This window comes from Balaenoptera ricei, chromosome 18 (assembly GCF_028023285.1).
Source record: "Balaenoptera ricei isolate mBalRic1 chromosome 18, mBalRic1.hap2, whole genome shotgun sequence".
Classification (NCBI taxonomy): Eukaryota; Metazoa; Chordata; class Mammalia; order Artiodactyla; family Balaenopteridae; genus Balaenoptera; species Balaenoptera ricei.
In genome coordinates this window covers 18406169-18430766 of record NC_082656.1, presented here as the reverse complement: position 1 = coordinate 18430766, position 24598 = coordinate 18406169, and the positions used below count along the sequence as shown (strand labels likewise).

Sequence of the window (24598 nt, the reverse complement as noted above, 5' to 3'; positions counted from 1 at the left end):
AAAATAGATGGGTCAACAATTAAAGAAATGGATAGAACACAATAATAGTTCATTTTATTTTCCTAATAAGTCTAAGGGTGGAATGGAGGGGCCCAAGTTCAAACCTATTTATGGTATCGTGAACCTCTCCTATGGGGACATCTTTGAAGTGATTTCATCTACTAGTCTCTGCTGCATGAAAAGTATCAACTGTGCCCTGCAATGGCCTAAAGGCAAACTAAAATTCCAGCAATAGACAGGCAGAACCACACTATATTCACTCCGTAAATGTTTACTGAAAGTCCTCTAGGTAAACATGACACACAGCCAACATCACCCCCAGCAGAACTTCCATGTGGTCAGGGGGGTCTAGGCACATAAACAGATGCTCACCACAGTGTGGCCATGCTCTGAGCGGGAGGTTCGGATGCTACTCAATCACCAGAATCGGGAAGTGTCAAGTACCTGAAGAGAAGGCAGGCACCTGGAACAGTGACCATATATGCCAGGTGAAAGTCTGGTGGAGGAACTGAAAGAAATTCAGCACAGTTGTAGCCAAAAAGCTTAGACTATCCAAAGAGCAACACGTAACCACTGAAGGATCTTAAGCAGGGACGTGGCGTGATCAGGTGTACGTCTGTGAAAGATACTTTGGCAGAATGTAGAGACTAGATGGGGGTGATGGGGGAGACATACTCAGAGCCTAAGGTGGCTGCAGTAACCAGGAAAGAAAGCATGGAAGCCTATGCCAGGGAAACGCAAGTGGGGAAAACAGGTAGACTCAAAAGCATTCTGTAACTGACTGAATGGGAGGAGGGAGCTGGATAAGGAAAAAGGCAGAGCCAAGGCTTACACTCAGATGCTCAGCTTAGCAGTGAGTGATCTGTAATGCCACTTACTATGGTAGAGAGAACACAGCTAGTTTCAGGGGGAGATGAGGAATTCTACTCTGGACATTTTACCTTTAGCTACCTGTGGGATATCAAAGTAGGTATGTCCAATAGATAGATTTATAAAGCTGAAGATCAAGAACGATCTGTATAGATATATACATATATGTATAGCCAATCACTTTGCTGTACACCTGAAACTAACACAATATTTGTAAATCAACTATACTTCAATAAAAAGAATAATAATTTTAAAAAGAAAGAGATCTGGATTGGAGATTTGGCTATCTGGCATGAGATCACTCAGGAAAAAGTGTGTGGAGTAAGAAAAGAAGACGGTCTTGGACAGAACTCAAAGGAACTCCAACAGCAAAGGGACAAGGAGTACTCCGTAACAGAGACTGAAGGAACAGGCAGAGTAGGAAGATACAGGAGAACAGTGACACAGAAGCCTAGGGGCGTGAGCATCACACAGAGGAGGTAGTGTCAGTGTCGGACGCTGCTGAGAGGCCAAACAAGGTAAGGACGGAGAAAGGTCCACAGGATTTAACGAAAATTGCTGGTGACCTTAAGAAGAGTTTCAGTGAGGCTGTGGATGGACAAGGCCAGGCTGCGGCAAGTTGAGAGCCTGCGAAAGGTGAAGAGGAGGAAACAGTGAACGGAAAGAACTTGTTCAAGAAATTTGACTGTGAAGAGGGGCCTCCCTGGGGGCGCAGTGGTTGGGAGTCCGCCTGCCAATGCAGGGGACACGGGTTTGAGCCCTGGTCCGGGAAGATCCCACATGCCGCGGAGCAACTAAGCCCATGCGCCACAACTACTGAGCCTGCGCTCTAGAGCCCACGAGCCACAACTACTGAGCCCGCGTGCCACAACTATTGAGCCCGCGTGCCTATGGCCCGTGCCCCGCAGCGGGAGAGGTCACCGCAATGAGAGGCCCATGCACCACGGCGGGGAATGGCCCCTGCTCGCCACAACTGGAGGGGGCCAGCGCGCAGCAGCGGGGACCCAACGCAGCCAAAAATAAATAAATAAAATAAATAAATTTATAAAAAAAAAAAAAGAAAAAGAAATTTGACTATGAAGGAAAAAGGAGAAAGAGGATAGTAACTGTAAAATGGGCTGGAGCTGAAGGACATATTTTGGATGATCTTTTTATTCCAAACATGTTAGACACCTGAAAATGTTTAAATGTTATTGGGAAGGAGTCAGTAGAAAGAGGAGAGGACATAACTAAATGAGGTTTCTGAGAAAGACCAGGGAATGGGATCTGAAGCAGAGGTGTACATAAGCTATAGAAAGCGGGGGAATCTTCCATACAACACAAGAGAAGGACGGATACGAAGAAAGGGAGTTTAAAGGTTGGGGAACCAGAGGTTGGAGTTAATTTCTTTCTTTATCATTCTCTCTGCTATTGAGACTCTGCTAAAAGAGGCTGCATTTTTCAGTTCCACCAGCAATTTATGAGGGTTCCAATTTCTCCATATCCTCACCTAATTATTGTCTGTCTTTGTCATTATAATCATCCTAGTGGGTGTGAGGTGGTATGTCATTGTGGGTTTGATTTGCATTTGAGGGCATTCTCTCCTGAGGTCACCAATTCTCCCAGTGAAGGAAGATGGAAGGCTTACTGTTGAGAGCAAGAGGGGCGGTAGCAACAGAAAATGGGGTGAAGCAATAAAAACAAGGGTCTGAAGTCTGAAGCAGCCACCAGGGAGGATGGGAAAGAGCACTGACCAGGGAAACCTAAAAAGATGCTAAGACAGGGTCCGGTGGGTGCTGGAGACCATAAGTCTATAAAGGCATCCATTTGCTCTCCTGTGAGATTTTCTTCTCCAAGAAAAGAGGTTTTTTTGGTTTTCTGGGTTTTTTTTAAACCGAACTAACCAGAATTGGAATGGAAAGTTGCTCAGAGAACTTTTTCATTTAAAGGCAATAAGAAGTGCCCCTGAAAAATCCATCAGTTATTTTTTAAAGTCCTGCAACATATCCATTAGAAATGACAGTCTGGGGCTTCCCTGGTGGCGCAGTGGTTGAGAATCTGCCTGCCAATGCAGGGGACACGGGTTCGAGCCCTGGTCTGGGAAGATCCCACATGCCGCGGAGCAGCTGGGCCCGTGAGCCACAGCTACTGAGCCTGACCGTCTGGAGCCTGTGCTCCGCAACAAGAGAGGCCGCGATAGTGAGAGGCCCGCACACCGCGATGAAGAGTGGCCCCCGCTTGCCGCAACTAGAGAAAGCCCTCACACAGAAACGAAGACCCAACACAGCCAAAAATAAATAAATAAATGAAAAAAAAAAAAAAAAGAAATGACAGTCTGCATAAGATTCACTCTCCTTGACCCTTGAGAGCAAAGCACCCCTCAAGACATGTGTTCACCGCAGCAGATCTTACATCTGTACTGCCAAGACTCACGACTACAATCATGGTGCTAAATTCAGCAAATGGCAGACTGCAAGGAACACCACACATCTGTCATCTCAACAACTGGCAATTCCTTTAAAACATGTCAGATAATCCTATCACCAAGTGTTAAGACTGATAATAGCAATCATATATACAAATAATAACCAAATACACAAAAGAAAATGACTTTTGACTTAACCAGTTAGTTACCTAGTACTCGACACAGCCAGTCTTCAGTTTAATCAATTCAGTAAGTACATCCCTATGTTAATATGAAGTAAAGATTTAATTCATTTAGAGATTTATCTTTAAAGCATGCCACTGCATATGCTGGCCACAATTTTGTGCTCAGGGATCCCATCTTGGAACTGACTTACCTGTGAACCAGATTTATACCCAGGGTTTGTTACCTTTTGCTGAGTAATATGCCATTCCAGAAACTCAGTGGCTTAAAACAACGGCAATTTGCTATTTCTCTCAATTCTGTGTTTTGACTGGGCTCAGCTGGGGTCACAGGCACTGGGAACTTGACTAGGGCTGAAACAGGCCTTGCTCGCATTATCTCTCTCAGGTGGGTTCTCTTTCTCCACCTAGTCTAGCCCAAGCCTCTGTACGTGCTGTTGGCCTCCAAGAGGGTAAATGCTGGAGCTGCCAGGCCTCTTAAGGACTAGGTCCAGAACTGGCACACATCACTTCCACCACGTTCTACTGGTCAAAGTAAGTCACAAGGCCAGCCTAGATTCAGAGGGAGCAGAAACAGACGGCATCTCTTGATGGGAGAAGCAGCAGTAGTGGAGGGGTGGGAGGAATTGCTGACAGTCATCTTTGGAAAACACCTCTACCACAGCTGTAAACAATATTACCGAATGCTTTACACAATACCACCTGAGTTCAGGATTGAAGCACTGAGAGGGGATAGACCTTGTCTATTTCCAAAACTAGAACTTTTTCTTAAGCATGAAAAAGAATACCTGGGCAAAAATATTCTTTTTCCCCCATGGAAGGCTAAGCTTAGAAAAGCCATGGAATCTTTTCTGGGGTTGTGGGATAAACAGAGACCATCCTTCAGGAATGGTCTGAGTATAATCTTCCCCAGATGGGATTCATCATTTTCTGAAGTCATTTCACACCTTACAATATATTATGTATGCATGAGTATGATCTCATTTTTTAAAGTATATCTAATACTAAAAAACATAGAGGTCTCCCCAACTATTTGAATTCTTGCTATCCAAACTCTATCTAAACTCAAGAAGCAAATAGATTTGGGTAAATTCTTCAATACTCAAACTTTTGTTACTGGCTCTCCTAGGCTCAGGAATGAACTAGATTTGGATATCACAGTATCTCTTACAATCTGGAATTTCACTATCTGAACACAGCAACCCAGTAAATCTGTCTTGTAAAAAGGACTTACACACCAGGGCTTCCCTGGTGGCATAGTGGTTAAGAATCCACCTGCCAATGCAGGGGACATGGGTTCGAGCCCTGGTCCAGGAAGATCCCACATGCCGCGGAGCAACTAAGTCCGTGCGCCACAACTACTGAGCCTGCGCTCTAGAGCTCGCAAGCCACAACTACTGAAGCCCGTGGGCCTAGAGCCCGTGCTCTGCAACAAGAGAAGCCACCTCAATGAGAAGCCCGCTCACCGCAACTAGAGAAAGCCCGCGCACAGCAACAAAGACCCAACACAGACAAAAATAAATAAATTAATTTTAAAAAGGGCTTACACCCTAAAATATTAACTTGTTATCTTTAGATGATATAAATTACATGTAATGTACATTCTTCTTTATGCTTCTGCTTGGACTCTAGATTCCTTGAGGGTCCAAACCTTGTTCCCCATGCCTGTCTTACTGTTTAATGTAGTACACACAGAAGGAACAGCATAATAATAACAATAAAGGTCTTAAAAAATAAATTAAATAAATAAAAGTCAAAAAAATTTAAAAAAATAAAGAGCGATGCTTACTCCAAAAAAAAAAAATAATAATATAGGTCTTTGACTTCCCTTCAGTTTCATCTTCCCCACTCTGACTTTCAGATAAAGGAGGACACTATCTCAGACTTCTCAGCTTGAACTGCTGATTATTAAGATGAAGCCAAGCTCTTGTTGGAACACAGAGGCAACGCTTTAAAATTTTTTAAAGAATTTTTTTAAAGCTACAAACTTGACAGCATTGGTTTTTATGGCTATTTGATTTCCGAAGTTCTCAGAACTGGATCATTTGGATCACACATAAAAGCCACCGTGGAAGAAATCTCTTTAGAGATTAATGTCCCCTCTTCAAGAGAAACGCTGGAGGGTAGAAAAAAAGGACCTGTCTAGAAGTATTAATAAATGGACTAGTATTTGCACCATGGATGAAAAGATATCCATTCCACAGATCAACTGCTATATTAATAGAATCTAAATATACAGTTACATATTCAACCCTGAAAGCAGTTTAAAAAGGTGAAATTCACCAGTGCTCACTTCAAATGGATACTTTCTAAAATCTAAAGCACACTATAAACTGTTGTCAGGGTTAAATCATTTTTCCATTACTTTCAACATTATATACCTTGGTATTTTCATGTTACTAGCTCACAACGCACACCAGCTTCAGCAACTCATAGTATTTGCCTCCAAGGGCTATAATCCTCCCCTCAAAAAGAATAGGCCAAAGACAAATAAGACTATGAATCGGGGGGGGGGGTGGGGGTTAAGTGTTATAATATTGCTTTATAAAATTGTAATCCCCAGGTGCAGAGTTCTGCAGCAGATGACTTCGGAGAGTCTCACATGCAAATAAATATAAACAAAAAGCTTACTTACGAGAGCAGACCAGAGCGTGCCTAGATGTTCATCTCAAATATAATAGAGCAGGTAGTCTACCCGAGGCAGGACAAGAAATGTCTTTTCATTCGGTTCATCGCACTCCTGGATAAAAGTCCCTATTAAGTGAAACCCCTTGGTGGACTCCGTGGTGTGGGGGAAAGGGAAACAGCGTAGAGTATGGTTTGTGACATTCGGAGTTGAGGAAGAGATGCTAAGATCTGGGGAAGGGCCGAGGGAGGACCGGGAGAGTCGGAGGGGAGGGCTCCTCTCACGCAAACAGCGTCGAGAGCAGAGACAGACCAGCTACGAGCAAAACCGCGTCCCTGAAGCTCAAATAAGAGAGGGAGCAGGGAAAACTTTCCCGACCTTCTCCCAACCCTGTCCCCCCTCCTCCTCGGAAGAAACGCTAGCAAAGGCGCTAACGGTGCGGAGCCGGCCGCCCCATCACCCGCCCGGATGCAGCGCCCGGCGGCCGGGGGGCCGGGGGGGCCGGGAGACCCGGGCCGGAGGGCGGGAGGGAGGGCGCAGGAGTAACGGGGCGCGCCGGCCAGGCCCGCGGGGAAGGGGGAGCAAGGAGAAGGCAGGGGCGAAAGGGGCCTCCGCGAGCTCGGGCCCGCGCCCCCCCTTCCCCACGGCTACCTGGGAGGCCAGCCGCGGCCGCGCGCCGTCCATGCAAGCCCAGCAGCCGGGAGCGCCGCGAGGACCTAGGAAGCGTCGCGGGCCGGAGACTCCCCTGCGAGTGGCGGGCGAAAGGGCGGAGCTGGAGAGTGGGCTGGGGGCCGGGCCGCCGGGTCACGTGGTCCGGGCCGCCTCACGTGATGCCGCAGCCCGGCTCGCCCGGCCAGCCCCGGGCAAATCCGCTCGCCGGGCAGGCTGGGATCCTGTAGTCTCTCGGCCCTGGGCCCGCGGGCACGGGACTCCTCAAGAAGCCGATTGGCCGTCCGAATCCGCCCCCAGGCTCTGCGGAGAGTCGCGGTCGCGCTCGGTGGCTGCCGAGACTCAAAGGCTTTTGTCTCTCAGGGAACCAGGGACGCGCGAGGGGCGGGCTCCTGCCGCCCTCCCTGGATGATTGGCCGTGGGGAGGGCCGTCCAACCACCCCAAAGGGACCTAGGAAGGACATGCGATTGGAAACTCCTCTCCCTGCTCCATAGCGCGCCCTACCCACGTGGGCATTACTGAGGTGGTGCTTGCAGGGAACAAAGGGCCTCGGAAGAGAGACTCGTTTTACTCCAGAGACGCCCCCACCATCCCATTTATCTACCGGTCGAAAAGCCCCTAAGGCCTGGGGATAGAGAATGTGGCAACTGAACCAAGATCAGAAGGAAGGAGGGAGTGAGGCACAGGGCCCAGGTAATGGAAGGAAGGCAGCACTACCTCGGGGAAGCAGGCTGTCAAGATTGGAAGGGACCTAAGACAGCAAAAGACCCATTTTTTTTCTTGTTATAAATGAGTAAACTGAGGCTGGGAGTGGAGATGCGTCCTGCTGCTTCATGCAGCCTAACATCTATTGAGACCACAGTCATCTTTATAAAGTACTGCACAGCTTTCTGGAAACTCCCTGGCTCTACAGTATAAAGTCCCAACTTCTTGGCATAACTTTCCAAGCAATTTTGTTTAAACTTACTTTTCCCATTTAAATAGGAAAACACAGCATTTTCTAAGCTAAAAGAAGCCTACTTTTCCTCATCTTCCAGCGCTTCTGCAACACTACTCGAGGCTCTGGCTGCAGAGGATTCCTGTTTTCCTTGACTGCTCAATTTTCTTTAGATTACTTACTTTTTCCCTGAGTTTGCTTTACTCCTCTTTATGTTTGTTCATTCTTTTGCCTCAGTCTGAAATGCCTTGAATCTGCACCTTCTCCTCCCATAAAGAAAACCAGAACCAGACAGTAGTTAAGGCAGTAAAAACAGATTTTAGTCAAAAACTATTGCAATAGGGGAACTGAGCCCAGTTCTATACTGAGGTTTCTTTTCCCCTATTGCAATAGTTCCTGAATAAACTCTGTTCTTACTGCTTTAACCACTGTTGAGCCCTTGTTATCTTTAACAACACGCCAAGGTACACATCAGTCTCCTACTCATCTTTCAAAATCCAGGTAAAATACCACCTACTCTTGTCTTCCTACCCTACATCCTCCTCCTGATTCAACAGCATCGGCAACTGAAGTTCATTCAGATGGTGTCAGATGTAACTCCTTCCTTGATTTCCAGGACCCTGTACATATTCTGATACATAAATCTCACATTGCTCAAAAATGTACTGTTCACTTCCTCTAAGAAGTAAATTATCTATCCCTATCTTCTTCCCTAGATTATAAACTCTTTAAAACAAGACTTCTGGGCTTATTTCTGTGCCCTCAGTAGCCACTGAATGAGGAGGGTCCGTGTGGTAGGTCCTCAACAACCACTGAGTGAAGGTCCACGTGATAGACCCTTAATATCCACTGAACGAAGTGGCTTGACCAAGGTAGCAGCGGTTTAGTGAATTTACTAAAAGAGGCCTACTTTTCTCAAAACACTGAAGTCAGTTTCTTTAGGCTCCAACCTGATCAAAATTACTTCAATAAAACATGTTTGAGAAAAAATGGGGGTTTGTGTCATCGAACACTTCCTGAACACTCATTGCTTATCGTGTACCTGATGCTGTATTTGCAGCATCTTGGAGGATGAAAAATTGAATAAGACATGGTTGCTGATCTCAAGGAAGGTGTAGTCTGGTTATTCCAGCCCAGGGTGAAAAGTGTGATACAGAATGCTTCAGTGAACACACATGGGGGACCACGAGTTATACAGGGGGTTAGGAAAAAAACTTCCTGGGAAGGTGAATTTGGTGGACAAGCGGTAGTTAGATGAAAAAGGGAGGGAAGGCTCTTCCAGAAGAGAGAGCAGTGTGTTCAAAGATAGCAAAGCCTGAAACAGTGTTATTTAAGAAAAGCAAGTAACCCTGACTGGCTGGACTTGATGACCTCATTTACATCTGGAACAAAGGAAACCTAATTAGGTTAACATTAATGTACTTGAAAGAATTCGCCATTTATTAGTATTAGTATTATTTATTGGATTGAGTAACTTTCCATTAGACAAATCTAGGCTCTTCACCTAAAACTGACCTGTGCACTAGTGCTGGGTGATTTTTTTTTTACTTTTTTTTTTTTCCAGCTCCAAAAGCTCTCTACAATTGTTATCTGAAAACAGCAAAATTAGTTGTTCCAAAGGAGATTATTTTAGAGCCTTCTGAACTTTTTCTACAGGACCAAAGAACTCAATTTACAAATAGTAGTTTAAGAAGAAACTGGGCTCTGTCTCCAGACGTGGGCGAGGAGGAAGACTCTTCTAGGTGTTCATGCTAATACAGGACTATGCTGGTAAAAAGCATCTGTCACGAACCTAGGGAAACACAGTTAACGGAAGGGTTAAGGTGGGGTGGGACATAGGAGAACAGTTCTAATCACTCTTAGAGGCTTCAGAAGTTCATTTCCAAAGGTAAGCTCTCAGAAAATGGAAAATTAGAGCATCACCTTTTGTTTGCTCCCTTTTCTTCCACTGTGCTCTTCTACTGTGGGTGTCATTTGGGGCAGGTGTGGGTCAGCCAATCCAGCCCCACTTCCTTCAGCTGGACTATCTAACACTTGATTGAGTGCACCTCTTACACAATTTTCTTTGCCAAGAAAATCTTCTGAAGGTCCCCTAGGCGGACACTTGTTTTTCATACGTCACTCGAAAGTTCTTGACAGTCAGCAAGCAAAAATAAAAGAGATTTCAGTTACTTCCTCAAAGACTTGAATGTTATTTCTCCTGAGAGAATGAAAACAGCTGGGAGCACTCAGATTATCTCCACCTTTTCTTCTCTGCCCCTCCCTCTTCTCATGGTTGGTCAAGATTGAGAGAAATAAGCCAGAGAACCACCAACACTTATAATGGCTAAATAGGGAATATTTAGGTCACTATATCAGATTGTTTACCTGTGTATGTAATTCATAGTCAGGAAATCTGTCTGACATTCTCAAAAACATCATTATTTCTGAGAATTGAGAATGACATAACTTTTAGGATTCTGCAAATGTAATAAAATATAGAATCTATCTAGAGGGAGATTCCACCGTGATTTTCAATTAGCTTAACCAAACAGGTGAATGTGATCAGTCACAATAAGTTTTACAACCTCAATCCTTACTGATCAAACTACTTTGGGGATAATTTCTGCTCTTATAGTTGGGATAAATAAACATGGCATAAAACAAGGCGGGGCAGGGGGGAAGCTTGAGAGAAGTGATAATGGAGACTAGGAAAAGAATTTTAATTCTAATTCCTTTTTTCCCTCACCCTGAGAACCAGATGAATTCCCTTTGCTCACCATGAAAACACATTAAATAAACAAACAAGCATCTTAGCCCTGGCTAAAGTAGACTACTCTGCTGATTCATATCTTCATCTGCACTGAGGCAGATGCTACGCTGAACAGGTGGCATAAAAAGATAAACCTGGGGTGGGATAGGGAGGGTGGGAGGGAGGCGCAAGAGGGAGGAGATATGGGGATATATGTATATGTATAGCTGATTCACTGTGTTGTAAAGCAGAAACTAACACACCATTGTAAAGCAATTATACTTCTATAAAGATGTTAAAAAAAATAAATAAAAAATAAAAAGATAAACCTACTTTGTTCCCTGGACCAGGCATGAGACTGCTCCTCTCATAGTATCTATGTCACTCCCACATAAGATCACCTTTATGTGTAAAAGTGATCCAGTACACTCTGTTTAGAATTGCTTCCTTGCCCTTTGTCAGATGAAAGAGCTTCTTAAATATGGAATTCGACCAAGGAATCCACTTTATAACAAAGGAGAGGTAGCAGTCGGCACATGGCTGTGGAATCCACTGGACCTATCCCTTGGCAAAACACCCAGAAGCTACTGGCCCAATAAGCAATAGAGCAGCCTGTTGAAAGCTTGGCTGAATTGCCAGCTTGGGGATGATACCTTATGAAGATAAAGTGCTACCCTCTAGGAAGCAGTAATGCTCTAAATCAATCACCATTATATGGTGCTGTATCCCCAGAATACCTGGGAATGAGATCCAAGTGTGGAAGCAGGAGTGTCCCTATTTACCATCAATTCCAGTGACCCACTTGGGGAATTTCTGCTTTTTCATCCTCACAACTGTAACCACAGGTTTAAAGGTCTTGGTTCTCAGAGGGGGAACGTTTCTACCAGGGAACACAGCAGGAATATCCATTGAACTTTAGGCTACACCACCACCCAGGCACTTTGGGCCCCTCGTTTCAAGGACCAGCAGGCAAGAGTAAGATCCTGGTGGGCGTAGTTGACTCTTACCATCAAGAGGCAGTAAGGCTACCGTTACACAGTGGAGGCAGGGAAGCGTGCGTTTGGCGCACCCAGGTAATCAACTTAGACATCTTTTAGTACTGTCTTGTGCAATTTTGATGACAAATGGACAAGAGCAGCAGGTGCAGCCTGAGAAGGGCATGGTAAACAGTAACTGGAACTCGTGGGTTTGGAGGGTCTGAGTCACTCCACTGGGTAAATCACCTAAACCTTCAGAGGTGCTAATTGACAGTGAGGCGGGAGAGGATGGGTACTGGTTGCAGCCTCAAGACCAACTGCAGCAGCAGGGGGAGTTGTAGTTCATCTTCCTAACCTTCCTCTTTATAAGTTTCCCAAGGAAAAACGGCACCCCAGTGTCCTGAAGGAACTGCTCCTCAGATTCGTGTGAAGGAAGTGGATCTGAGTGGCGCAAGGCATGGACCACCCTGGATGGGATACGGCCCTGCCCAGACCACAGCTGCAGCCCTCTTAGGAACTGCTTCAGCTGAAGAGAACTGGTTTGCTGAAAGTCAGCCCCTTTCTGGGAAGCCAGCCTCCGCTGACTGATTGCTGCTCAGTCTTACTTTCTTTTGTTCAAATGGTGTTAATTAGAGTCCCTCCTAATAAACTTTCTATGTGCTAATCATCTCAGAGTCGACTTCCCAGGAAATCTTATCTTTGACAGTCTCTTTAGTGTAGATTGCAGTTTGAAGGAGAAGACACTAAACAAGTAAAATGAATTTATGACTTGTACTCTGAAGGAGATGAGCAAGATGCAGTAATAGCAAACACAGGGAAGGTGTACTTGGAGAGGAGGTGACATTTAAGCCAAATATTACACGATAGCAGTCAGCCATGGGAAGAGCAGGTAGGAGAGTGTGTCTTAGGAAGAGAAACATCTTGGATAAAGGCTCTTCCCAAAGAGCTTAGCCTGTTGAAGTACCACCCAGAGATCTGTAGTCCTTTTAAAGGATTTTGTTTCAAATGCAATGGGAGGCCTTTAAAGGGTTTTTAAGCAAGAGTGTAAAATGCTGTGATTTGCACTTTTAAAAAATTCTCTCTGATAGTGAGGAAAAAGACTGGATGGGAAGAAACCATTAAGAAGGTTACTGCAACATCAAGAAACGTGCCCACCCAAAGTTTGCCCCTTCCCCTCCAAACCATGTTCCAGGTGCCCAAGACCCTGGAATTCCCAGTCCACTTCTAGGACGTACATGGACCTCTTCCCTATATCCATCCCCCCTAAGACAGACTGCATACCCTTAGGGCCATGGGGTGGTCAGGGAGGGACTGTTGTAGGGCTTGGAAGTGGAGTCTCCCCAAGCATATGTGTAAAGCTCCTTGCAGTGTGGGATGAAGCCAGGATTGGAAAAGATGGGAGATGAACTCTGGGACAGAGACCAGGATGGTACTCCCTCCCTGCTGTGCCAAGTTCCAATATAGAACCCCAAAGATTCCAAGAATACTAAATTCAAGGCTTGGCCATCCAGGTTATTAAAAAGCTGTATTTGTCAAGACACAATAGAATATATTTTATTCAAATTGTTGGCTTGATTTTTAACTCATAAATTTTTAGACATATGATATGTGGGCCTCCATTTGTAATTTTGCACTGGGTTCTACAAATGTTAAGGATGGGCTTAAAAGTCACATTCACCTACAAAGAAACAATACACATACAAAGCTGGCTTCTTACAAACAATAGGTGACAAAGATAATGAAATAATATCTTCAAAATGATGGGGGAAAATATCTGTTAATCTAGAACTTTCTATCCAGTTAAGCTAACATTCAAAGGTGAGGATAAAATAAAGACGTTTTCAAACCAAGACTAAGAGAATTTCCCACTCACAGACCCTTGCAGAAAGAAGAAAAATAAACCAAGGAGGAAGGATTAGAATGCAAGAATCAATAATGAGCAAAGAAATTAGTAGATACATTGGTAAATCTAAGTAAACACTGACTATAAAAAATTACTAATTTTTAGAGGGTAAACACAGGGTGAAACTAGGATATTACACAGCAATCACACAGAAGATGAAAGGCAAAATTCAGAGTTAAACATTCTAAGGTCCTTATGATGTTGCATATACAATGTTAAAAAATTTATCTATTACTTTTAATATTTTTAAGGAAAACATCTTAAGCAAATATGCAAAAAAGAAAGAAAAAAATGAATAGTTAGGATGGACTGAAAAAAAGCAAAATAAGTTTAACCGGTAGTACATATAAAATCATCCTCGTTTCAAAATGCAAAATCAGGCACCAATGTATTCTTTGTAAACTTCCTCTAACCGAAACCACAGACCATAAAATACCATCTCTGCCACGATTGTCCCCCAATTATAAAGTATTGTTCAGCTGTTGCTCTTCATTCTTATAAAACTCCATGGTAGATACTAAAATGTTAGGGGGAATCTCATATACTTGGGGCTTTTATACCAGTGAGTCTAGTATCAATAACTATTTGCACAAAACTCCACTCTTTTCTGTGGGCAATACCACAGAAGGTCTCGAGGAGACCTTCAAGACGGCAGAGGAGTAAGACGTGGAGATCACCTTCCTCCCCACAGATACATCAGAAATACATCTACATGTGGAACAACTCCTACACAACACCTACTGAACGCTGTCAGAAGACCTCAGACTTCCCAAAAGGCAAGAAACTCCCCACGTACCTGGGTAGGGCAAAAGAAAAAAGAAAAAACAGTGACAAAAGAATAGGGACAGGACCTGCACCTCTGGGAGGGAGCTGTGAAGAAGGAAAAGTTTCCACACACTAGGAAGCCACTTTGCGGCGGGGATGGCGGGGTTGGGGGGGAGCTTCAGAGCCACGGAGGACAGTGCAGCAACAGGGGTGCAGAGGGCAAAGCGGAGAGATTCCCGCACAGAGGATCGGTGCCGACCAGCACTCACCAGCCCGAGAGGCTTGTTTGCTCACCCATCGGGGTGGCCGGGGGCTGAGAGCTGAGGCTCAGGCTTCGGAGATCAGAACCCAGTAAGAGGACTGGGGTTGGCGGCATGAACACAGCCTGAAGGGGGCTAGTGAGCCACAGCTAGCCGGGAGGGAGCCCGGGAAAAAGTATGGAGCTGCCAGAAATGCAAGAGACCATTGTTTCGTGGTGCACGAGGAGAGGGGATTAAGAGCACCGCCTAAACGAGCTCCAGAGACGGGCGCGAGCTGCGGCTATCAGCGCGGGCCCCAGAGACGGGCATGGGATGCTAAGGCTGCTCCTGCAGCCACCAAGAAGCCTGTGAGCAAGCACAGGTCACTCTTCACACCTCCCCTCCTGGGAGCCTATGCAGCCCGCCACAGCCAGGGTCCCGTGATCCAGGGACAACTTCCCCAGGAGAACGCACGGCGTGCCTCAGGCAGGCGCAACGTCACTCCGGTCTCTGCTGCCGCAGGCTCGCCCCACATTCCGTACCCCTCCCTCCCCCCAGCCTGGGTGAGCCATAGCCCCCTAATCAGCTGCTCCTTTAAACCCGTCCTGTAAGAGCAGGAACGGACACCCTCAGGCAACCTACACGCAGAGGCAGCGCCAAATCCAAAGATGAACCCCAGGAGCTGTGCGAACAAAGAAGAGAAACGGAAATCTCTCCCTGCAGCCTCAGGAGCAGCGGATTAAATCCCCACGATCAACTTGATGTACCCTGCATCTGTGGAATACCTGAATAGACAACAAATCACTCCAAATTGAGGCAGTGCACTTTGGGAGCAAATGTAGACTTGGGGTTTGCTTTCTGCATCTAATTTGTTTCTGGTTTTATGTTTATCTTAGTTTAGTATTTAGAGTTTATTATCATTGGTAGATTTGTTTATTGATTTGGTTGCTCTCTTCTTCCTTTTTTTTATATATATAGATATATATATATTTTTTCCTTTTTTTCTTTTTGTGAGTGTGTATGTGTATGCTTCTTTGTGTGATTTTCTCTGTATAGCTTTGCTTTTACCATTTGCCCTAGGGTTCTGTCTGTCCTTTTTTTTTTTTTTTAGTACAGTTTTTAGCACTTGGTATCATTGGTGGATTTGTTTTTTGGTTTGGTTGCTCTCTTCTTTCTTTCTTTTCTTTTTTTATTACTTTGTAATTTTTTAATTTTTAATAATTATTTTTTATTTCTTATTTTAATAACTTTATTTTTTTCTGTCTTTATTTCTTTTTCTCTCCCTTTTCTTCTGAGCCATGTGGCTGACAGGCTCTTGGTGCTCTGGCTGGGTGTCAGACCTGTGTCTCTGAGGTGGGAGAGCCAAGTTCAGGACATTGGTCCACGAGAGACCTCCTGGCTCCACGTAATATCAAATGGCAAAAGCTCTCCCAGAGATCTCCATCTCAACGCTAAGACCCAGCTCCACTCAATGACCAGCAAGCTACAGTGCAGGACACCCTATACCAAACAATTAGCAAGACAGGAACACAACCCCACCCATTAGCAGAGAGGCTGCCTAAAATCATAATAAGGTCACAGACACCCCAAAACACACCACCGGACGTGGTCCTGCCCACCGGAAAGACAAGATCAAGCCTCATCCACCAGAACACAGGCTCTACTCCCCTCCACCAGGAAGCCTACACAGCCCACTGAACCACCTTAGCCACTGGGAACAGACACCAAAAACAACGGGAACTACGAACCTGCAGGCTGCGAAAAGGAGACCCCAAACACAGTAAGTTAAGCAAAATGAGAAGACAGAGAAACACACAGCAGATGAAGGAGCAAGGTAAAAACCCACCAGACCAAACAAATGAAGAGGAAATAGGCAGTCTACCTGAGAAAGAATTCAGAGTAATGATAGTAAAGATATCCAAAATCTTGGAAATAGAATGGAGAAAATACAAGAAACGTTTAACAAGGACCTAGAAGACCTAAAGAGCAAACAAACAATGATGAACAACACAATAAATGAAATTAAAAATTCTCTAGAAGGGATCAATAGCAGAATAACTGAGGCAGAAGAACAGATAAGTGACCTGGAAGATAAAAGAGTGGAAATAACTACTGCAGAGCAGAACAAAGAAATAAGAATGAAAAGAATTGAGGACAGTCTTAGAGACCTCTGGGACAACATTAAACGCACCAACATTCGAATTATATGGGTCCCAGAAGAAGAAGAGAAAAAGAAAGGGACTGAGAAAATATTTGAAGAGATTATAGTTGAAAACTTCCCTAATATGGGAAACGAAATAGTTAATCAAGTCCAGGAAGCACAGAGAGTCCCATACAGGATAAATCCAAGGAGAAACACGCCAAAACAAATATTAATCAAACTATCAACAATTAAATACAAAGAAAAAATATTAAAAGCAGCAAGGGAAAAACAACAAATAACATACAAGGGAATCCCCATAAGGTTAACAGCTAATCTTTCAGCAGAAACTCTGCAAGCCAGAAGGGAGTGGCAGGACATATTTAAAGTGATGAAAGGGAAAAACCTACAACCAAGATTACTCTACCCAGCAAGGACCTCATTCAGATTTGACAGAGAAATTAAAACATTTACAGACAAGCAGAACTAAGAGAATTCAGCACCACCAAACCAGCTTTACAACAAATGCTAAAGGAACTTCTCTAGGCAGGAAACACAAGAGAAGGAAAAGACCTACAATAACAAACCCAAAACAATTAAGAAAATGGTAATAGGAACATACATATTGATAATTACCTTAAATGTAAATGGATTAAATGCTCCCACCAAAAGAAACAGACTGGTTGAATGTATACAAAAACAAGACCCGTATATATGCTGTCTACTAGAAACCCACTTCAGACCTAGGGACACATACAGCCTAAAAGTGAGGGGATGGAAAAAGATATTCCATGCAAATGGAAATCAAAAGAAAGCTGGAGTAGCAATTCTCATATCAGACAAAACAGACTTTAAAATAAAGACTATTACAAGAGACAAAGAAGGACACTACAAAATAATCAAGGGATCAATCCAGGAAGAAGATATAACAATTCTAAATATTTATGCACCCAACATAGGAGCACCTCAATACATAAGGCAAATAATAACAGCCATAGAAGAGGATATGGACAGTAACACAATCATAGTAGGGGACTTTAACACCCCACTTTCACCAATGGACAGATCATCCAAAATGAAAATAAATAAGGAAACAAAAGCTTTAAAGGATACATTAAACAAGATGGACTTAATTGATATTTATAGGACATTCCATCCAAAAACAACAGAATACACTTTATTCTCAAGTGCTCATGGAACATTCTCCAGGATAGATCATATCTAGGGTTACAAATCAAGCCTTGGTAAATTTAAGAAAATTGAAAATTGATATGATTATCAAGTATCTTTTCTGATCACAACACTATGAGACTAGATCAATTACAGGGAAAAGTCTGTAAAAAATGCAAACACATGGAGGCTAAACAATACACTAGTTAATAACCAAAAGATCACTGAAGAAATCAAAGAGGAAATCAAAAAATACCTAGAAACAAGTGACAGTGAAAACACGATGACCCAAAACCTATGGGATGCAGCAAAAGCAGTTCTAAGAGGGAAGTTTATAGAATACAATCCTATCTCAAGAAACAAGAAACATCTCAAATAAACAACCTAACCTTACACTTAAAGCAATTAGAGAAAGAAGAACAAAAAACCCCCCAAAGTTAGCAGAAGGAAAGAAATCATAAAGATCAGATCAGAAATAAATGAATAAGAAGTGAAGGAAACAATAGCAAAGATCAATAAAGCTAAAAGCTGGTTCTTTGAGAAGATAAACAAAATTGATAAACCATTAGCCAGACTCATCAAGAAAAACAGGGAGAAGACTCAAATCAATAGAATTAGAAATGAAAAAGGAGACGTAACCACTGACACTGCAGAAATACAAAGGATCATGAGAGATTACTACAAGCAACTGTATGCCAATAAAATGGACAACCTGGAAGAAATGGACAAATTCTTAGGAAAGCACAACCTTCCGAAACCAAACCAGGAAGAAACAGAAAATATAAACAGACCAATCACAAGGACTGAAATTGAGACTGTGATTAAAAATCTTCCAACAAACAAAACCCAGGACCAGATGGCTTCACAGGAGAATTCTATCAAACATTTAGAGAAGAGCTAACACCTATCATTCTCAAACTCTTCCAAAATATAGCAGAGGGAGGAACACTCCCAAACTAATTCTGTGAGGCCACCATCACCCTGATACCAAAACCAGACAAAGATGTCACAAAGAAAGAAAACTACAGGCCAATATCACTGATGAACATAGATGCAAAAATCCTCAACAAAATACTAGCAAACAGAATCCAACAGCACATTAAAAGGATCATACACCATGATCAAGTGGGGTTTATCCCAGGAATGCAAGGATTCTTCAATATATGCAAATCAATCAATGTGATACACCATATTAACAGACTGAAGGAGAAAAACCATACGATCATCTCAATAGATGCAGAAAAAGCTTTTGACAAAATTCAACCCCCATTTATGATAAAAACCCTCCAGAAAGTAGGCATAGAGGGAACTTACCTCAACATAATAAAGGCCATATATGACAAACCCACTGCCAACATCGTTCTCAATGGTGAAAAACTGAAATCATTTCCACCAAAATCAGGAACAAGACAAGGTTGTTCACTCTCACCACTATTATTCAACATAGTTTTGAAAGTTTTAGTCACAGCAATCAGAGAAGAAAAAGAAATAAAAGGAATCTAAATCAGAAAAGAAGAAGTAAAGCTGTCACTGTTTGCAGATGACATGATACTATACATAGAGAATCCTAAAGACGCCACCAGAAAACTGCTAGAGCTAATCAATGAATTTGGTAAAGTTAGCAGGATACAAAATTAATGCACAGAAATTTCTTGCATTCCTATACACTAATGATGAAAACTCTGAAAGAGAAATTAAGGAAACAGTCCCATTTACCATTGCAACAAAAAGAATACAATACCTAGGAATAAACCTACCTAAGGAGACAAAAGACCTGTATGCAGAAAATTATAAGACACTGGTGAAAGAAATTAAAGATGATACAAACAGATGGAGAGATATACCATGTTCTTGGATTGGAAGAATCAATGTTGTGAAAATGACTCTACTACCCAAAGCAATCTACAGATTCAATACAATCCCTATCAAACTACCACTGGCATTTTTCACAGAACTAGAACAAAAAATTTCACAATTTGTATGGAAACACATAAGACCCCAAATAGCCAAAGCAATCTTGAGAAAGAAAAATGTAGCTGGAGGAATCAGGAGCCCTGACTTCAGACTATACTACAAAGCTACAGTATTCAAGAGAGTATGGTACTGGCACAAAAACAGAAATATAGATCAATGGAACAGGATAGAAAGCCCAGAGATAAACCCACGCACATATGGTCACCTTATTTTTCATAAAGGAGGCAAGAATATACAATGGAGAAAGGCAGCCTCTTCAATAAGTGGTGCTGGGAAAATTGGACAGCTACATGTAAAAGAATGAAATTAGAACACTCCCTAACACCATACACAAAAATAAACTCAAATGGATTAAAGACCTAAATGTAAGGCCAGACACTATCAAACTGTTAGAGGAAAACACAGGCAGAACACTCTTTGACATAAATCACAGCAAGATCCTTTTTGACCCACCTCCTAGAGAAATGGAAATAAAAACAAATATAAACAAATGGGACCTAATGAAACTTAAAAGCTTTTGCACAGCAAAGGAAACCATAGACAAGATGAAAAGACAACCCTCAGAATGGGAGAAAATATTTGCAAATGAAGCAACTGACAAAGGATTAATCTCCAAGATTTACAAGCAGCTCATGCAGCTCAATATCAAAAAAACAAACAACCCAATCCAAAAATGGCAGAAGACCTAAATAGACATTTCTCCAAAGAAGATATACAGATTGCCAACAAACACATGAAAGGATGCTTAACATCACTAATCATTAGAGAAATGCAAATCAAAACTACAACGGGGTATCATCTCACACCAGTCAGAATGGCCATCATCAAAAAATCTACAAACAATAAATGTTGGAGAGGGTGTGGAGAAAAGGGAACCCTCTTGCCCTGTTGGTGGGAATGTAAATTGATACAGCCACTATGGAGAACAGTATGGAGGTTCCTTAAAAAACTAAAAATAGAACTACCATACGACCCAGCAATCCCACTACTGGGCATATACCCTGAGAAGACCATAATTCAGAAAGAGTCATGTACCACAATGTTCATTGCAGCTCTATTTACAATAGCCAGGACATGGAAGCAACCTAAGTGTCCATCGACAGATGAATGGATGAAGAAGATGTGGCACATATATACAATGGAATATTACTCAGCCACAAAAAGAAACGAAACTGACTTATTTGTAGTGAAGTGGATGGACCTAGAGTCTTTCACACACAGTGAAGTAAATCAGAAAGAGAAAAACAAATACCGTATGCTAACACATATATATGGGGGAAAAAAAATGGTTCTGAAGAACCTAGGGGCAGGACAGGAATAAAGAAGCAGATGTAGAGAATGGACTTGAGGACATGGGGAGGGGGAAGGGTAAGCTGGGACGAAGTGAGAGAGAGGCATGGACTTATATATACTACCAAATGTAAAACAGATAGCTAGTGGGAAGCAGCCGCATAACACAGGGAGATCAGCTCGGTGCTTTGTGACCACCTAGAGGGGTGGGATGGGGAGGGTGGGAGGGAGACGCAAGAGGAAGGTGATAATGGTATGTGTGTATATGTATAGCTGATTCACTTTGTTATAAAGCAGAAACTAACACACCATTGTAAAGCAATTATACTCCAATAAAGATGTTAGAACAAAACAAAACAAAACAAAAAACACAGTCTCTCTCATCAGGTAGTTTACTATCTGTTAGGGAGAAGCAAGCTTTATAAACCCACCTGAAAATAAACCCTACTATAGAAGACAGCAAATGGTTAAGAGCCTTGGATTGTATAAATGTTACAGTTCAGTGTAAGTAGGATCCTTTCCAACCAGGATGTCTTGGAAGTCTTTGAATATGCGAAATTTGATCTGGGCTTTAAGAGAACTGGGAATAGGCATGAGCAAAAGCGTTAAAATATCAGAAAGTGTTGGAGCCAAGAAAAGACATTTTCAAGAAAGAAAGATAAGCATTGTGTGAAGTACTAAGAGAAATCACTGAATGAATCATAACACTGAAGTCATCACAAGGGAGAAATAATTTAAAATATTATTTTACACAGATATAAAGAACAAACTAGTAGTTACCATTGGGAGAGGGAAAGGGCGTGGGGCAAAATAGGGGTAAGGGATTAAGAGGTACAAACTATGTATAAAATATACTGTGTATAAAATACATAACCTACAGGGATATATAGTACAACACAGGGAATATAGCCAATATTTTATAATAGCTATAAATGGAATACAACCTTTAAAAATTGTGAATCACTATGGTGGACACCTAAAACTTACATGATATAGTACATCAACTATACTTCAATTTTTAAAAAATATTATTTTAAAGATAGCCCCAACTTATATTTTTAATTCAATTTTTCTTCTTTTATAGTCTGTTAATTTTCCCCCAAAGTGTATGTAGCAAATATAAATACAAAATACTGACTTTCTACAAGTTACATACGTGAACTGTTCAGATTTTTCCTACATCTACACGCAACTTTATTTCTCTAGCTTTAAAAAAAAAGGGGGGGGCCCAAGTCTTGTATACTGCCGAAGAGATTTCCATACTATTGCTTGTGTGTGTGTGTTTTTTTTTTTTTTTTATGGCTGTGTTGGGTCTTCGTTTCTGTGCGAGGGCTTTCTCTAGTTGCAGCAAGTGGGGGCCACTCTTCATCGCGGTGCGCGGGCCTCTCATTATCTCGGCCTCTCTTGTTGCGGAGCACAGGCTCCAGACGCGCAGGCTCAGTAATTGTGGCTCACGGGCCCAGTTGCTCTGCGGCATGTGGGATCTTCCCAGACCAGGGCTCGAACCTGTGTCCCCTGCATTGGCAGGCAGATTCTCAACCACTGCGCCACCGGGGAAGCCCCTTGCTTGTGTTTTAAGTTCAGAGTTTTAGGCTCTTGGTCTGTATTATTAAGAGTCATGATATTGAAAACATCTAATATTTATTAAACAGGTATTGTGCTAAGCGCTTTACATGCTATTTTAGTTAATGCTAGCTGCCATAATAGATAAATCCCAGAATCTCCGTGGCTTAACAAAATCAAAGTTTATTTCTCACTTACGTAAAGTCCAAAACGAGTGTTTCTAACAGGCATAAAGCTCTCCTCCACACCGTGTTTCGGGACCAAGTTTCCTTCCATTTCCTAAAGATGGTGGTCCTGGCATCTTTAACAAGTAGCTTCCAGGGAAACTGCAGAAGTTGAAAGAACAAGGAGGATCACAATGGGAGATTTTTGCGAGCTGAGCCTAGGAGTAGCATGAATTTCTTTCTCTTACATTCCTTGGCCAGAATTCAGTCTTATGACCACAATTAACTGCACGTGACGATGTGGGATGTGGTTTAGCTGATTGTCCAGGAAAAAAAAGAAATGATTTGGTGAACAGTTTGCGAGTCTCTGCCACACATACATTTTTCCGCATTTAATCCTAACAACCCCATTGGATATGTAGTATAATTTATAGCACTTTACAGGTGAGGAAAGTGGAATTTTGACAGGTGAAGTTCCTTACCTCACGGTTAATAAATGACAGAACTCAAATTCAAATCTAGGCAATCTAACTGAAAAACTACATTCCTTATCAAGTTAACTGCAATATGACTGAAATTCTTGTTACTGAAGAAGAATGTTTAGGCTTTTTTTAGTTATAGGAGAGGTATGACAATTTTAGAACTGTAAGTAACCCAAGCCCATCATTTTAGTGATGAAGTAATTGAGATCTAGAGGTAGAATGTCCTGTCGAAGGCTCAAATCACTGCTGCTCAGGTATCATACAACGTAAAGAACATTTTACAAGAAAATATAATCTTGACAAATTAATAACTTATGTCATACTTTCTAAAAGTTAACTTTCTAAAAGATTTGATGTAGTTAAATGCAAGCATTTAGATTTGTTGCTTGAAAAGGAAGCACAACACAGAGTAAGCCTGCCACCGTGTGGCGTGAGCCAAACTTCACATCTGTTAAATGTTTTATTCCCATTTATTGTGTTTGTTTCTAGTATATTTATTAACCAACCTAGATTTGACACTGTCTTTGATAAGAAATTCACACCCAGCTATGGTAAATGCTATAGGTTTAACTATTTTTTAATTTCAAGATACATTTCTTCATCCAACTCTAAAAATCACTGCAATATTTCCGATCCCACTACAGGGGTGACCAACTTTTAAAAGGTGGCCCAGGCACTTCCACAAGAGGATTACTTACTTCAGTGCTTCACAAACAAGGAAACAAATTCAACAATTAGTAGGATTTGTCTCAGTCCACTCAGAAGTGAATCAATGAGCCAGATTAGAAGGCAGAATTCCCAATCATACAATAGGGATATCCAAGGAGTCTTCAAATATGGATAAAACACTCCTAGGAAGAAGGAGAATCAGAATTTATACAGGAGTCACCATTTCCTAGAGTTTTAGCAAGGTATAAGCTTAATATGTTGTTTTAGCAAGGTATAAGCTTAATATGTTGTAACACGCCAGGCAGACATTTCCCTGCCCCCTCCCTGCATTTATCAAAATAAAAATGATATCTAAAGTTGTTTAAAAGGCAACAGATCTAGCGGGTGACTAAATGGAAATCCGGTATTGCTGCTGCCTCTAACACTTGTTTCAAATGATTAGGGGTGGGGCATTGGTATTCATATCCTGATATAGTTTTTACATGTCCCTCTTTTCTTTTTTAAAGTCTTATTCCTACTTCTTTCTTTTTCTACCACGGCAAACTCTGAAATATTAATTTCACATATAACTCACCTGATGTGACTGGGGAAAGCAGTTAAAGGGAAGAAAAGTTTTCAATGTTTGAGGGTTTAAAAAACCCCACATCTTCCTTTTCTCTTTTCTTTTTTTACTTTTTTGGATGGAGGGTTCATGAGAATAAGCCCACACACTGGTATGTAAATTTGTTATTCCTACCTAATGAGTTAATTGAGATGGGAGCATCAATTTAATCCAGTGACTGTGTGTCAGTATCTCTCTAGGAGAAAAAAAGTGTCAATGGAAATCCAAGCTTCTCTACACT

At 42.2% G+C, this 24598-nt stretch overlaps 2 protein-coding genes across 16 annotated transcripts in view; both read right to left on the bottom strand.

The window, feature by feature from the left end:
- RCBTB1 (RCC1 and BTB domain containing protein 1) overlaps window positions 1-23870 on the bottom strand; it is a 66174-nt gene extending 42304 nt beyond the window's left edge. For 3 of the 10 annotated variants that reach the window (XM_059903345.1, XM_059903346.1, XM_059903347.1), the window contains exons 1-2: window positions 6734-6938; window positions 6092-6196 (exon numbers count right to left, since the gene is read on the bottom strand). Coding sequence is in view for 2 of the 10 variants with exons in the window: in XM_059903337.1 (XP_059759320.1) it covers window positions 22640-22717 (78 nt within the window). In the remaining 8 variants the exon portion in view is untranslated. Of the gene's footprint in view, window positions 1-6091; window positions 6211-6733; window positions 6939-22639; window positions 22768-22853; window positions 23163-23785 lie in introns of those variants that run through there. The other 7 variants (XM_059903342.1, XM_059903344.1, XM_059903337.1 and 4 more) reach the window with 6 other exon arrangements.
- Window positions 23792-24598, bottom strand: part of EBPL (EBP like) — a 78814-nt gene continuing 78007 nt past the window's right edge. Inside the window, exons 6-7 of one of the 6 annotated variants that reach the window (XR_009498829.1) lie at window positions 24493-24553; window positions 23866-23938 (exon numbers count right to left, since the gene is read on the bottom strand). Coding sequence is in view for 1 of the 6 variants with exons in the window: in XM_059903350.1 (XP_059759333.1) it covers window positions 23890-23938 (49 nt within the window). In the remaining 5 variants the exon portion in view is untranslated. Of the gene's footprint in view, window positions 23939-24492; window positions 24554-24598 lie in introns of all 6 variants that reach the window. The other 5 variants (XM_059903350.1, XR_009498828.1, XR_009498833.1 and 2 more) reach the window with 5 other exon arrangements.